The sequence below is a fragment of the Balearica regulorum genome, chromosome 1 (assembly GCF_011004875.1).
Source record: "Balearica regulorum gibbericeps isolate bBalReg1 chromosome 1, bBalReg1.pri, whole genome shotgun sequence".
Lineage (NCBI taxonomy): Eukaryota > Metazoa > Chordata > Aves > Gruiformes > Gruidae > Balearica > Balearica regulorum.
The window spans coordinates 151,836,022-151,850,409 of NC_046184.1; the positions used below are offsets into that span (position 1 = coordinate 151,836,022).

At 42.1% G+C, this 14,388-nt stretch overlaps 1 protein-coding gene and 1 long non-coding RNA gene across 2 annotated transcripts in view; one reads left to right on the forward strand and one right to left on the reverse strand.

The window, feature by feature from the left end:
• LOC142599389 (uncharacterized) overlaps positions 1 to 14,388 on the forward strand; it is a 171,568-nt gene that overhangs the window by 128,770 nt on the left and 28,410 nt on the right. The window lies entirely within an intron of this gene.
• Positions 1 to 14,388, reverse strand: part of TMEM255B (transmembrane protein 255B) — a 75,128-nt gene that overhangs the window by 58,283 nt on the left and 2,457 nt on the right. The window contains exons 2-3 of the mRNA XM_075739143.1: positions 10,202 to 10,344; positions 5,454 to 5,516 (exon numbers count right to left, since the gene is read on the reverse strand). Of these exons, the coding sequence (XP_075595258.1) occupies positions 5,454 to 5,516; positions 10,202 to 10,344 (206 nt within the window). The remainder of the gene's footprint in view (positions 1 to 5,453; positions 5,517 to 10,201; positions 10,345 to 14,388) is intronic.

Here is a 14,388-nt window from a genome sequence, read left to right on the forward strand (position 1 = left end):
TGAGCTCAAAACTGGGCAGAGTTATAGTATGATGTATTTTGTAATCTCCTTAATATTATAGAAGAGAAATATAATTGTGACTTCACATGGGATTCTTCCAACCACACTGGCTATCTAAAACTCCAGAGTCTAATCTAAATCACCCCTCAAGGCTCCTTCCAGAACCTAAAGAGGGAACGAGATGCCTCCAAAGGGTACTGCATTACAGGGGTCTAAGAGCCAGGCATAAGAGAGCAGGAAGATGTTCTGAAAGAATAAGCTGCTTGATTTTACCAGCAAATAAGATGCTGCTATACTTTGAAAGGAATGCAGCTACCTAAAGAAGAGCCATGCTCGAGCTTTTACAACTGTTAGTGTCAACCTGTACTGGTTATCTTTTTATAAATCTACTTGTCTGTTTCGGAAGTATGCAGTTAGCTCACAACACAAAATCTAGCACACATTTATGACTGAAAAGATAGTAGTAGGTCTTTTCAGTTTTAATCATTTTACAGGTACTAAACAAGACAAGGATGATTGCTAATTTGTTCCATTATTATCATTTTTACATCAGCGTTAATTGTTTTTCCCTGACCTATGTGAAATGTGAGCACACAAAAAAAACAATCACTGAAAAAAAAAAGTGCTATTGACTTTCTCTGAAGCTTGAATTCAAGGGAGAAATAATACCTTGGTAACGACAAAGATTGTCTCTACATTATGTGCATTTCCCCTGCACTACAATAAACACTTCTTCCATTTATTTGTGCAGGAACATCAAAGATGGTCTCAGGAGATCTACAGAATTTTAATGTTTTCTTTCTTTCTGTAAACAAGATGCTTTAATTAGCTTAATATGTGTTATGCAATCTACCAGTATTTTGCATTTTTGACCAAAATCTGCACTAAAGCCAGTTTCTTCCAGGATATTTGATTTACATGAAAAAGCAGATGAAGCACAATATGTTTGAACAGAGTAGGTATCCATATCAGTATCTTTTTTTTGGTGTACATATTAACAACCACCACCTTTACACAAAGTGTCCAGTGGGCATTTTTGATGGACATAATCTATTTACAAGATATATCGGTTTTGAAAAGCAAAAGAGGTTTGGCTCTTCTGATAACTGTCTCACAGATGTAATGCCTTTTAAAAAGCTTTTCTTCTGAAATAGATGCAAAGTCTAGTGGCAAGAAAATAATCGGAGATAACATTGAAATGCTGCCTTACATACATCTCAGCACAAGGTAGGAACACATGCATTGTCAGGGAAGTCTACCAACTGAAAACAGAGGAGAAAATTATTGCTTTGTTTCTCCAACTTCTGCTATAGGAGCTTTTCAGCACTTAATTTGAAATCTAATTATTGTTGACATAGATCGGGAAGCAAGCATATTAAGGCACCTAAACTTAGCATCCCTTGAGAAGCCTCAAGAAATGGCTTTGCCTTTTCTGTCTGTGTGCAGAGCTCCATGTTCTAACCTCCCTCATGTTTTCAAATTCTGCTTTTGTCAGAAGCAATGCCTCCTCAGCTAAAATCACTACAACCATCTCTCTGAACAAGTCAAGGACCAGGTTGAGCCAGCTGAGCATTAGATTTATATCTGAGTATGTCCTAGACATGTCAGCGAGAAAATTAACTGTGCGTTAGCATGAAGAAAAAACAAGCAAGAGTCAGCAATGGATGAATTCAGGTCTCAGACCTGCTGCAGACAACTGTCTTCATCCTAAGGAGTACCGAGGTTTGTGCTAACTCACACCTCTGGAGGGGTCACTCCCGCTCTCTGATCCCTCCCCGTCCCCATCATCTCTCTGTCCTTTACGCTCCTGTACCTCCTCCCACCCCCACCTGCCTGTGCTGCTCCCTGCCACGGCCGCACTGCTGTCAGGGTGACTCCCATGACCCTACCGAAAGCTCTGGCAGGTGACATTGTGACACTGCAAATGTGCAAAACCCTGACAGCTCTTACAGTGCCCTCGTATCTACCGATCGCAGCTCCCAATCACTCTTGCAGGCACCGCAGTTTCAGCATGCTCGTTTTCAGCCTTCTGAACAGTACGGCTTGATGAGACTGGCATTGGAAAGACGTGTGAGTAGAAACTGTGAGCCAGTGCTTGGTTTATCCATCGGGTTAGCTAAAACTACACGTATGGTGTCTTATCGACATTGCACATTTAGGGAGTGCTTCGTTTCTGGGTGCTAGCTCATGCCACCTCCACATTTATCTGAGGAGAAGCCTTTTACAGCACTCCCTCAGCACTACTTACTGCTCTCAGCTCAGCTGTGCTGCCATGAACCCGCTACGCCTCCAGCCTTCCCCACCTCTGTATGGAATTTCAGCATCTTGTTTTCTAATTGGAAATACTTTGTACTGTAGTGTGAGGAGACGGCAAGCAAGCAAACAAGCAAGGACGCTTCATGTCTTACAATCAAATCCATTTGATTTGAGCAGTACCCTATTTTCCACCCATCCACCTGGACTAAGTGTGCCTCTGGAATAAAACAATGTACAGTTACACTCTGTTCTTCAATCCATGATCTGCTTTGCAGGGGGCAGGAGAGGCAAAAAAGGACGGCAACACATTATTATTCAATTTCTGCCGTTTGCCAGTTGTTAGAAACATCTCAAATCAGTGCAAATCTTCAGTCAAAGGGAAATTTAGTTCTGCTGGTGCCAAGTTTTGCACAGCAGAGCCAAGCACGAAGGCTAAGAGCAAAGTAAAATCATGCTAGTCAATGAGGCAGAGCCTGCTTCTGCAAACAGCAGTTCCTTTGAATTAAGGGTTATACCTTGGTCAGCACATTGAACTCCCACTGCGGGCCCTGGGATGCCAAGAACGAGGTCAAGGGGGTATAACATTATTAATGTTGTGTTTTAAGAACAAACCATTGTCCATTCTGCCTAACTGTGCTTTCATTCTTTCTCCAACCCCGTGCTTGCATTTATTAAGTCCTGAGGTTTTGTTGTATTGGTTCTGCTAATCATTACATATTTCATATTGCACTTAGCATTTCATCAACCATTAATAAATCGAGATTTACAGAGGGTAGGTCTCAAGGAAGCAGAATATCAAGTCAAAAAAAGAAACAGATTTATGGATAAAAGGTCAATTTAAAATCAATTTTTTTTCCTAGTGTAATTGAATCTACATTCCTTTTCAATTTAAAAAACAAAAATGAAGTATTGAGTCATTACAAGGGCTAGTCAATTGTCAGAGCTACACTGGGTTAAACTCGAATTATACTGCATTAACTGCTCAAAGGAATTCCAGTTAAAATAGAAGCAACTGAGTAAACAATTTCTTTTCCTCACCATCCCCTTTTGTCCTGCTGCAATGTATAGAATTTTAAGTTACAGGAATATGACATTTCTGTTACATTTCTGTGCTTATATAAGTCTTTACAGTCTTATTGATTGTTGCCCTAAACCTTGATTGCTGCCCTAAACCCTTTCAATCAAATATACTCAAGTTACACCCCAGGGAATAACTACTACCCTCAATCGTAGTATGACAGACCCTTTCAAACTCATTTCTGTAATGTCTGAAAACAAGCACCTCAGCCTTAGCAAAGACAATGTTAAAAGGCTTAGCCCAATGTGAATGGTACTCAAGGCAAGAAGCATAATTAAACTTTCTAGTTATTTTCTTGGTCTGTTCCCCAGAAACCAAACCTTTCAACAGCCCGATCATCGCTAAGTGTTATTAGCAGAAAGCAGTTTTCGTTGCTCCATGCTGGGAAATGCAAGCAGGCACTAATACCAAACATACCGGACGCTTATTTGTCCACAGTCCTTGTGTAAATGATACACATGTTGAGTATTACAGGGTTTAACTGCTGCTTACCCACCTTATGTCCTTTTTAGCCACTTTACCTTCTGCTAAAGACAGAAGGGATAGAAAACTAAGAGGCAGATTAGAGGAAAACTGAAAGATAAAATGACCCTAAAATGTTATGCCTGTTAGTAAAGTAGCATGAATGCTGTGGAAGACAAAGCTATTATCATTTGCCCACCATTGAGTCTGCAACTTGGGAACCTGCTGTTCATCCCGGTCTCTGATGTAGAAACCAGGGGCAATAGTTCTTAAAACCAAATAAGCTGTTTCGATAGCAGCAAAATTAACCAGGCCTGGCCTGCTGCAGATTTGTGTCTCACAGGTCATGTTCCGTTTGGATTCTCTACTGTTTAATAAGGGGTGAGCTGACGTGGCAGCCTTTACCACCATGGGGGAACTAATTCATAATTCTCTCCTCTAACCACCTGTGCATTTTCATGAAACTTGAAGGAACTGCATACCTTTGAAATCTCCACCTGCTTGCTCAATTATTTGCCTGAAATTGGCCAACATGTTAAAAAAAAATGGAATAGGAAACTGAGAAAGACATAGACAAATATCATGGCTTTATAAATCTCATTCCCTTGGGAAACCCAGCTAGAAACAAAAAGTTAAAAGCAGGGGAATACTTGCAAATGCATCACTGAAACTTAAAGGCAATTAAAAAAAAAAAAGTGATATTATGAAAGAAGTTTGCCTACAAATAGTGAGAACAAGACTGCATTTACAAAGCCAAAAACAAGAAACCACAACAGACTACTTGTAAGTAAAGTAGCTACTTGTTAGTAAAAACCAAGGTAAATCCATCGTTTCCTCCTCTCAGCTTAACATCACTCTTGATTTGTACCAGTGAAGGCTCTGCATTATGAAAATTCTATTTCATGATGCTTGGCTATAATCAGTCCACTGTAAAGTGCACATTGGACATGCTGTTATTCAACTAAGACACTGCAAATTTTTGTCAAGAGCAAGGAAAGTGTAAGACTTTCCACAAATCCAGTCCCACACACCTTCACTCAGATGGTCCCAAGGACTTTACATGACTTCCTCACATAAATAAAAGCAAGGGGTTTGCAAAGCCAAGCTAAACCTAAAACCACACAGTGTCATCAGATCCTCTCTGACCTAGCCAGGGAATTTTGATAGGAAGAGTTCTGTGGTTTTTTCTTCTTTTTAACACATATAGTTTCAGGAAAGTGTGCCTGGCTTAAACTTACTACGCAGGATGAGATCACCTGTTACAGTTGAGCTGATCGTGTGGCTCATTGCTGCCCAAACTGGCACAACCCATGCATTTTGTCTCTCTCCCCATCCTTCTCCCAGCTACATGGTCCTAACCAAGCTCTGGCACTCCTCTGATGCTGCCCTGGATCGATTTAACTCACTAAACCAGCAGGAAAGTAATTCAGTTAAAAAAAGCAAGCTGCTTCTGTCAGAAGTGAAACCATCCCTTGCCCTCTACAGATGGAGTCACTGGCCAATTCGTGCTTCTCTGAAACTTCTCAGAAAAGGTGAAACAAATTACTAACATTTTGAGGCAGATGTAGCAGTTTTAAGTCAACTGGAAATCCCTGTTTTTCATGTTTTTAAGATATTCTGATATGAAAAAATGACAATGAAAAGGGTTGTTGCTTACCATTTGTCTTCTGTTCTCTACCAGGTGGATGCCAACAATCCCTAGGAAAGATCCAAAGCCAAGCTAAGGCAAAGAACAAAACCAACAGAAACATGTGAGGTTAGCTTATTTGGTCAACATACCAAAGCATTACAGTAATATCTGAGCTGATGTATCATACAGATGGGCTAATTGGGGTGGGTCAGGGGAAAGGGTGGAAGTTATCACTGGACATAAATCTTGTAATGGGGAATGACCAGAACTGCAGCTCTTTGATATTTCAAAACTTGTCATGTAGTAAATGGAATCCTGTATAGACACACATTTCTATAACCTGGCTATTGTTACCATAGTCACGTATAGTTTTACACACTGTAAAGCAAAAATTAAGCTAAGTAGGAGAAAAGAATACTTACATTTAGCCCATACATCATTATTTTGGAAAACTGCAAAGCTTTAGGCAACTGCGGACAAACAGTTTTCCTCAAAAAATGGATGTGTTGCTGCCAGGCAAGTGCCCCAAGTTCAAACCCTTACGGTTGGGTTTGTTTGACTTTAATGACTAAACACTATCACACATCCCAGAAAAAGTCCTTGCTAAAATGCCACAAGGACCAGTACAGTTACTTTTAACATGGGACAGCCACAGGAGAGAGAGGAGGAAGGAACGACACAGGAGTAAGCTGGCTTTACTGTACTACCAGGCTGGCAGGAAAAGCCCCCTCCTTATGATGAACCCATGAAGGTTTGGTGAGGTAGAAACTCCTTGGATTCATGGTTAATAGGAGGCAAAGTGGCAACAGGGGAGATCAGCCTTTCCTCAGACCTTCCTGGAGTCAGGACTCCCACTGGGCTCACGTGGGCTTGGAGAAAAGGGGGTCTCCTTGGTGCCACACACCTGAGACGTAGCTGGCCACAGACTCGGAAGCAGCCACAGCAGGAGCTCCCTCCTTGCCTTGCCTGGCCACATGCTGTCCTGCGGTCACCTCAGTCTCAATCCCCCCTCACTGTCACGCTCCTTGCTCCCCTCTTCACGAGGGCTGACACTCCTCCCTGCGCAGACACAGCCCTGGTCACCCCCTTAGCTCCCACCCAACCCACCCCATGGATGGGGCATGACATTTCTGCTAAGGAATCTAAGCCCCTTTCTGGAACGAGGTCTCTGAATCTGGTTCAGAGCCTCTCCTCCAAGCAGAAGTTAAGTTTTTAAGGACTACACGTCCCAGCCAAGGGCTTGAGCAATGCCCGTGAACTCCTTGCCGTTACGCACAACTGCTCACAGCAGAAAGCAAATCTCCTGCAAGCACTCTACTCGCTCAGTATCACAACGGGAATCTGTCACTCCCTCTCAAGAAAGCAAGAGTAGGGAAAGGAGTTTTGCTCTTGAGTGCTTTGGGAAGATTTATGCGAAAGGGGGGCACAAGGACTAAAAGCAGAGACTTTGAAAAAGAAAGAGTGTGCAAGTGCATCCATGCTGACAGCTGAATAGGAGACAGACCTGGAAACGCGAGCAAGGACGGTTCAGGGGACAGCAACTTTGTAAATTAAGATAACTACACCAAAATGACACTTGGTTCCAAGTCCCATTTTTCACCCCAATGGGAACAATCCATAAAGCCCCATTTACGGCTGATGCAGAGGGCACAGAGCAGAGTGAAGAAAAAATGAGCAAATACAGAATAGCAATTAAATCAGAAGGAGCAGAACCATAGAGATCATGATGTAAGCCACAGCACTGCTGAGATTGTTTTAGGGTCATATGCGCTGCTTTTTTTGTCTGTTTAGACAATAAGCTATTTGCGTTGGGAACTCTGGGAGTCCAGGTCAGTATGGTGACTGGGACAATTGGACCCTGTAGACTCCTGGTTGAAAGATTATAAAAATAGCAAATGGAAATAATACAAGCAGTAGTCATAGAGAAGTGACATTAAATATTTAAGTATAAACAATATTTATAAGGAAGTGAGGTTGAAGAAGCTCCAACTCTGGCTTTTGCAGCCCATTCCACAAAGACAGCCCTAAACCCAAACTGATGATGAAGCAGTAATCTACTAAATCATAGAATCATAGAATCATAAATGCAGGCACCTTCCAAAGTGGAACATTATACTAACTCATGTACACAAAGAAGTATTTTATGTTAAATTACTTTGGATGCATAAGTGAAGATAATGCCTACTCCTATAAAGGTGTCTTTAGAAAAAAGCTTTTTCCAAAACACATGAGAAGAGACCACATATGCAGAGAAATGAAGGCACCTAACTCTTCTTGAAGCCAGTGGGAACTAAGCTGAAGCCCAAATTTATATTATGGATCTAGCCCTAAAGCCCTGCTCTGCAAGTGCTTCTAGATGCAAGTAAATCTATGCAAGTGGACAGTTCTATTCACATGTGTAGATGTTTGCAAGGTAGGGCCTAATTTTGCATGGGTTTTAAAATCCCTTACCTAAGATCAGTGGAGATTCAGATCTCACCTACCAGCTCTGAAGTTAATATTTTACTACTGAATTCTATGAGAACTAGACCTTATTTTTAATTGTAATTAATGCTGTCATCATAATTTTTATTTTCTTTGAGTCCAGCAGTTAAATACATAGTGTCGAATTCACTCCCCTAGCCTTAGGTATCAAAAAGTTTGGGATCAGCGCTACACTGGTTTTCTAAGCTCCCTCTACTGTCAGCGGAGAAGAGAAACACCTTTTGAGGGTTAGCTCATTCTGAAAGAGGTGGCTGACTTTGGGCAGAGGCGGAGGAGAGGCCATCCCACCCACAGCCACCCACAGTCCATCCGCCAATGCTGAAGTCGATAACCTCTGGCAACGAGGCAGGAACACAGCAGTGCTGTCATACACCTCTGACTTGGCTTTTGGCAAGACACCATGTAAGCTTTGTGTAGCAGCTTTAACTCCTGTTAAATGTTTAGGATATTTAGTGTATTAATGAAGTTTACACTGACAATTAGCCATGACTCTTTCTCAGTTACTGCAATAATCCATCACATGTACAAAGCAAATTCTGAATTTTATGGAAATTATTTAGCTCCAACAATCTTTTGAGGGGGAAAATTATTAATATAGGTTCTGTTTTCAAAGTCTTCTGATAAATTCTAGCTATTCTATCTGGTTATTAATGACTCCAAGATTTTAGAAAAAAATAATTACTAGATGATATTTTTCAGCTGAGTGAACAGACATTGTGTTATTTCTAAAAGAAACTAAATGCTGAAATAAACTGGTTTGGGCACATGGGTTTATTACTTACTACACTTATTAAAGACAACAGTTTAAAAATGAAACTTCTTTCGAGGGAATGAATGCAACTAATATGGTCTTCTAAAATATTTTAATTCAAATTACAGAAGAAGAAAAGACCTTTATCAGTATTAATCTATATATTTTAGCTTAATGAAAGGAAAATTCATTCTTTTAAGGTTTTATTCTCAGAACTACTTTTTGTTCTATTTTTAAAACACCACTCCGTATAGATCATTATCCCAAAATTATCTTTCTGAAAGACCTGTTCTCAGCATGACACTAAGATGTAAGAGGACTTGCTTAGGAGGAACAGTTCTAACTCACGAATTATTAATAGCAATGCAAAATGTATGCACAGAATTAAAAGACACATATCCCTCTTCTCTGGGCATTTCATTCCACAGAGAACAAGAAATAACGGTACCTTACAAGACATTTTGGTAGTGGTGGAGCCACATACTTAAGCAGGTGCCTATCGCTAAGTACATGAGTTTCTTTCTTCACCTTGCACCTTCTTCCTCCTCTTGCCTGGCTTGGGGAGACCAAATGAAGCAGATGAGCCTTTCTCTATTTGCTGTCTGTATTCCTCATTTTTAAGACTCAGCCCAGGTATCTCAAAAAACTTTTTGACTCCAGGGGTTTCCAACTTTTGGATACGTCTGATCCCTTCTTGTGAGCTCAGAAAGGGCCCTGGGGGTTGAACCAGCAGAAGTCACAGAGGCACCTCAGGGCTACGCAGACACAACTCAAACCTTGTGCCCAGTGCAGGAAGGTGTTTAAGTGGTCTGTTCGCAAGGCAAAAAAAAAATACTATGGATTTTGGAAGGGGATCATGTACAAGAGGATTGACAGCAAGACTGCACAAGAGGATGTGGTGAGGGTGGTGAGGCACTGGAACAGGTTGCCCAGAGAGGTTATATATGCCCTATCCCTGGATGAGGTTTTGGGCAACTTCGTCTAGTGAGGGTGTCCCTGCCCATGGCAGGGGGTTTGGAACTAGATGATCTTTGAGGTCCCTTTCAACCCAAACCATTCTATGATTCTATGTTAGGCAGGCTCCAGGGAGAAGCTTCCACATCCCCATCCATAGGACCTTCCCTGTGATGGACCCAGGAGAATTCCTGGCACACAGACACGAGAGTGGAGAGGATCTTTCTGCCATCAGAGCAGTAAACCTCTAACAGGTCATTTAAATCTATCCCATGCCTACTGTCTACTTATACGCCCACAACACAGCTTCTCACATAGGCTCCCAAGCCCAGTACACTGTTGTGCTTGACCCCCTTCTGCCCCCTAACAGCCTCCCCTTTGGGGTACTTCAGAAAAACAGAGTTCATCCCTTTACCTTATCACACAGATCAAATCAAAGAAGAATCTCTCTCCTGTGAAATCCAACAGGACTGAATTTTTTTCTTTATTTTTGGTTGTTTTTTTTTTTAATCAATCAGAGCTTCCCACACCCAGTTGATAATAATTTATCTGGTTCTACCCAATAATCTAAAATTTCTTTACTCACAACAATGCCTGGGTAATAGCCTCCCACGGTAACATTTTCTGTTCTTGTGGTAGCTGCCAGACCTATGGTCAGTATGAAAACAGACACCACCAGTAGAGAGACTGTGAACCAAAGCGAAGTCTTCTTCCTTTTTGCAAATTGCCCTGTAGGGAGTGGGGAGGGGAAAAAAAAGAGCTTTTCATTGCAATTATGGCAGAATAAATACAAAATAACAGAAGATCTTCTTTTGTTAATCTTTTCTGTTGTTCACCCACTCTTCTCCCACTAAGGAAAAGAGCTGGCAGACAACAGAGGGAATTAAAAAACACAGAGTTACCTAGAGCTCAGCGTAGCTTAATGCACACACATTGGGTACATGCATGAGATGAGTTTTTATTAAGCTGAACTGAAAGTCAGTGACAATGATAATTATGCCTTGTCTTCAGTAACATTTATAATTAAGTGTTGCTCACCTCCATAAGTCAGATCCTGCAGGCCTTAAACGCTTACCTATGTGAAGTGCCAATTTGACTCTACCTGGACAGAATGTAAAAATTTCTGTTTTAAACAAGATTAGCAGAAGCTCTGCATGCTATCATGAAAACAAATGTGCTCTTCATATTTACTCGGGTAAGCAAACCAATCTGTATCTCCGAAGCAAAGCTGTAATACAGTTGATAGGTAATGATATATGGGACTACCTTTTTAAGCAGCAGCTGCTCAGTGAAATACATGCAGTCTCACTGGGATTTGGATTATTCAGATACCCAAAAGTTAAAAACGGCAGGCTCATCTACTGCTTTCAGCCTGCTTCAAGTCACTTAACATTGCTGTGGTGGCGGCACATCTGAGCTGCAACCACAGGTTACTGACATCAAAGCCCCAGCCCATAGCACTGCCTGAGGTAAGACTTCTTTCAAAACAGCAATCGATGACGTGACCCTAACTAACAAAAGGCACCCAAAGGAATCAAACTGAGAGAGCCCGTGCTCCCCTTGTCTGTCCTTTTTGCTTTGAAAAGCAAGGCAAGAGTGTGCAGGACCATCCCTGGAGCACTGGGCCACGCGATGCCCTGCTACCCTAGGCTGCAACCGGGCAGCAAGGAGCTCCAGCCGGAGCAGAACCTGCCCGCAGCACGGGGCCAACGTCTCTCCCCGCCGCGGCCTCACGAAGCCGCCTGCGCGCCCGGCCTTGAGATGAGGCTGTGGTGCTGCAGTGGGTGCTGGAGGAGACAGCCCCGGCCAGGGAGGGGCAGGTGAGAGGGGAAGGCAACCTTGTCTGGATCAGGCTACGAGGGTGCTGCCGTAAGCAAAAGCAAGGGAAATGCAGGGAAGACAAAAAGCAAGCAGAAGCCATTTGCAATGAGTCACTTGAGTTATGTGGCCAATTTAAAGTCAGGTACCTCAGTTAAATGTTTACAGTTCAAAAGCCAGGCTAGATTAGTGGTGTTTGCAAACCAAGTCAGATAATTTCAATGAATAAATAAATGCATTTATAATAAAAATCTGTATGCTTGCTGACATTTCTCCAATAGAACAACCAGCCAAAAAGGAGTCCAGTCTTTTAGTATGAAATGCAAGCAACTTTACTGAAGACAAATATCATCTATTGAGCTTACGCAAGTCTCTTTCACCTGCGTGTACAATGTCTTCCTGCTAAAGATCAAGAAATAATTCATAAGGCTCTTCAGACATCTCCCCTCCAGCCTGGGCCCCAGCTGTCTGCCTCTGGCAATTCCCTGTTAAGCCATGGAGGGTCACTGGGGACATGGAAACGTAGAGTTCTTCATTAAGTGTGTGAGGTTAAAGGCAGTTCTTTCAATGAAACCCGTTCACATGGCCAAGAGGGGAAAGCAGACTTCAGACTTGTAACTCCACGTATCAGTTGCCCTTCCCATAAACTCAAATGATTTGTTCGATATATCTACCAAATTTTAAATAATATCTGATGTCCTTGCCACACTATCATCTTTGAAAAGTCATGGAGATCGGGGAATCCCCAAAAACTGAAGAATGGCAAATGCTCCACCTATCTTTAAAAAAGGCCAAAATGATGATTTGGGGAATTATAAGCCAATATCAACCTCACTTTGGTTCCTGGGAGGCTGGGACCAAAAATATGGAGCAAATTCTCTTTTAAGACATTTCTGGGCACATAGGGAAAAGGTGATTGGCAACAGTCTGCATGGATTTACCAGAGGCAAATCATGCCTGACCAAATCAACCGCTGCCTGCTACGACAACGACTGGACTTGTAGAGCAGTGGATGTCTTCTACCTCAAATCTAGCAAGGTTTTTTAACATGGTATCTCACAACATTCTCATAACCCACTTGAGATGTCATGGCCTGGATGGGAGGTCAAGCAGATGGTTAAATAATTAGCTGGATTGGTGGGTTCAGAAGAAGTGATTAATGGAGGTCAGTAACAAGTGGAATACCATGGGAGTCTGTCTCGGGACCAGTCCCATTTAATGTATTCATCAATGACCTAGAGAAAGTGGTAGTGTGCCTGCTCATCAGGCTGGCAGATGACACAAAACTGGGGGGGGGTCAGTCAATACCCTGGAGGGCAAGGTTGCTATTCAAAGGGATATAGGCAGGCTGGAAAAATGCACCAGCAGAAACCGTACAAAATCCAACAGCCAGATGCAAAGTCCTGAGGAAAGGAAGAAACAACGCCTTGCAATGATATGGGTAAGGGACTGCCAGGCTGGGGAGCAGCTCTGCTGAAAGGACCTGGGGGTGTTGGTAGACAATGAGCTGAACACGAACCAGCAGTGTGCCCTGGCAGCAGCATTCATGTCTGCTTTTCTGAAAAGTGCCTGAGGAGCCAAGCCACCGCATTTTTCTCAAAGTAACACCTGTACTGGCAAAAGTTAATCAGATTGCATGGAGATAAACTAAGGGTCCAACCTGCCCTTCAGAGTTTGATTGCCCAGACTGAGTTTGCTGGAAAATGTCTTAGGAAAAGCATGCTCTTATTTGTAATTGGAGTAAATTGTATGTGGATTTAGTGAGATAAAACAGAAAAGGATGCCATTATTTGTTAGGGTCATTTTTCATACTGAACTACATTTTAACTTCAAAATGTATATGTGCCAGAAAGCATAATCAATTTACGTATGTAATACTCTTCAACCCTCACAGTCATTGATCTATTACCAGCCGCATCTCAAATCAGATACAAATATCCAATCACATCTCTTCTTTTTCATACTCCAGTTTGGAAAATTGCATAACTACATGTAGTTAGCTATAAACTCCACCCCAGGAGAGATGACTTACAGGCAGGAGCACAAAAAGCTCTTTCTGGAGCAGAAACTGATGCAAGCCCTTGTTCTCAAAGACTGCCACATGCTCAGAAAAGGTGAGTAGAAATCAGGTCTAAATTGGTTTCTGCTCTGGCTATCTGGGTTTCCTTAGTCACATCAATAAAAATCTTTGCTGTACCTATCAAAATGTGTATAATTACATGTATATAAGTTACCACCATATTGTGAGGCCTAAGTAATATTTGTAAAGCAGCATAATATCTTCAGACAAAAAAGGCTACAGCTGCAAAGAGTTCCTACTATTAGCTCCCTTCCGCTATTTCAGTCATGTTGGCTCGCTAGATTTTCAAGTCTGTGTTTACTGGTGTTTGTAGCAGTTGCCATGCAGTTTGTTGGATCTGCTTTTACTGTAGCTGCCAGCCAAAACCCAATGCCAGTCAATACAGGGTGCGAGCATTTTATTACCTTCTATTGGCAATATTCTTCAGCAGTTTGGGCCAGTGAAGTATTAACTGAGTTTTGATAACGCAGCAATAGGCACGACAGTAAAAGTTGGGAGATAAATTAGAGAGGTAATGCTGCTGCCACATCACCGGCTTGTGCTCTGCCTGGCATAGACTTAAATTGTGCATGAAAAGGAACAGTCCCAGAAACACTCTCTGCTTTGCTTGCTAAATGTCTGTCAGGCAAAGTACCTGCTTGAGCCTTTCAGTGGAAGGAAAGAGAACACGATCAGGACAAGGAGGAGAGATACCAGACTGCTGTCTCCTTGGGACAAAGGCCCATGAGGAGAGAATGTGAGATCATCCTCCACAGAGTAACAAGAAAAAGTGCCTCCTGAAGACCAAGCTCTGCCGGACTCAGCCAAACCTTTTGTCCATTCATCAACTGCAGAAAACAAAATTATATTTACAATGGTCTGTTCATGATGGTTGG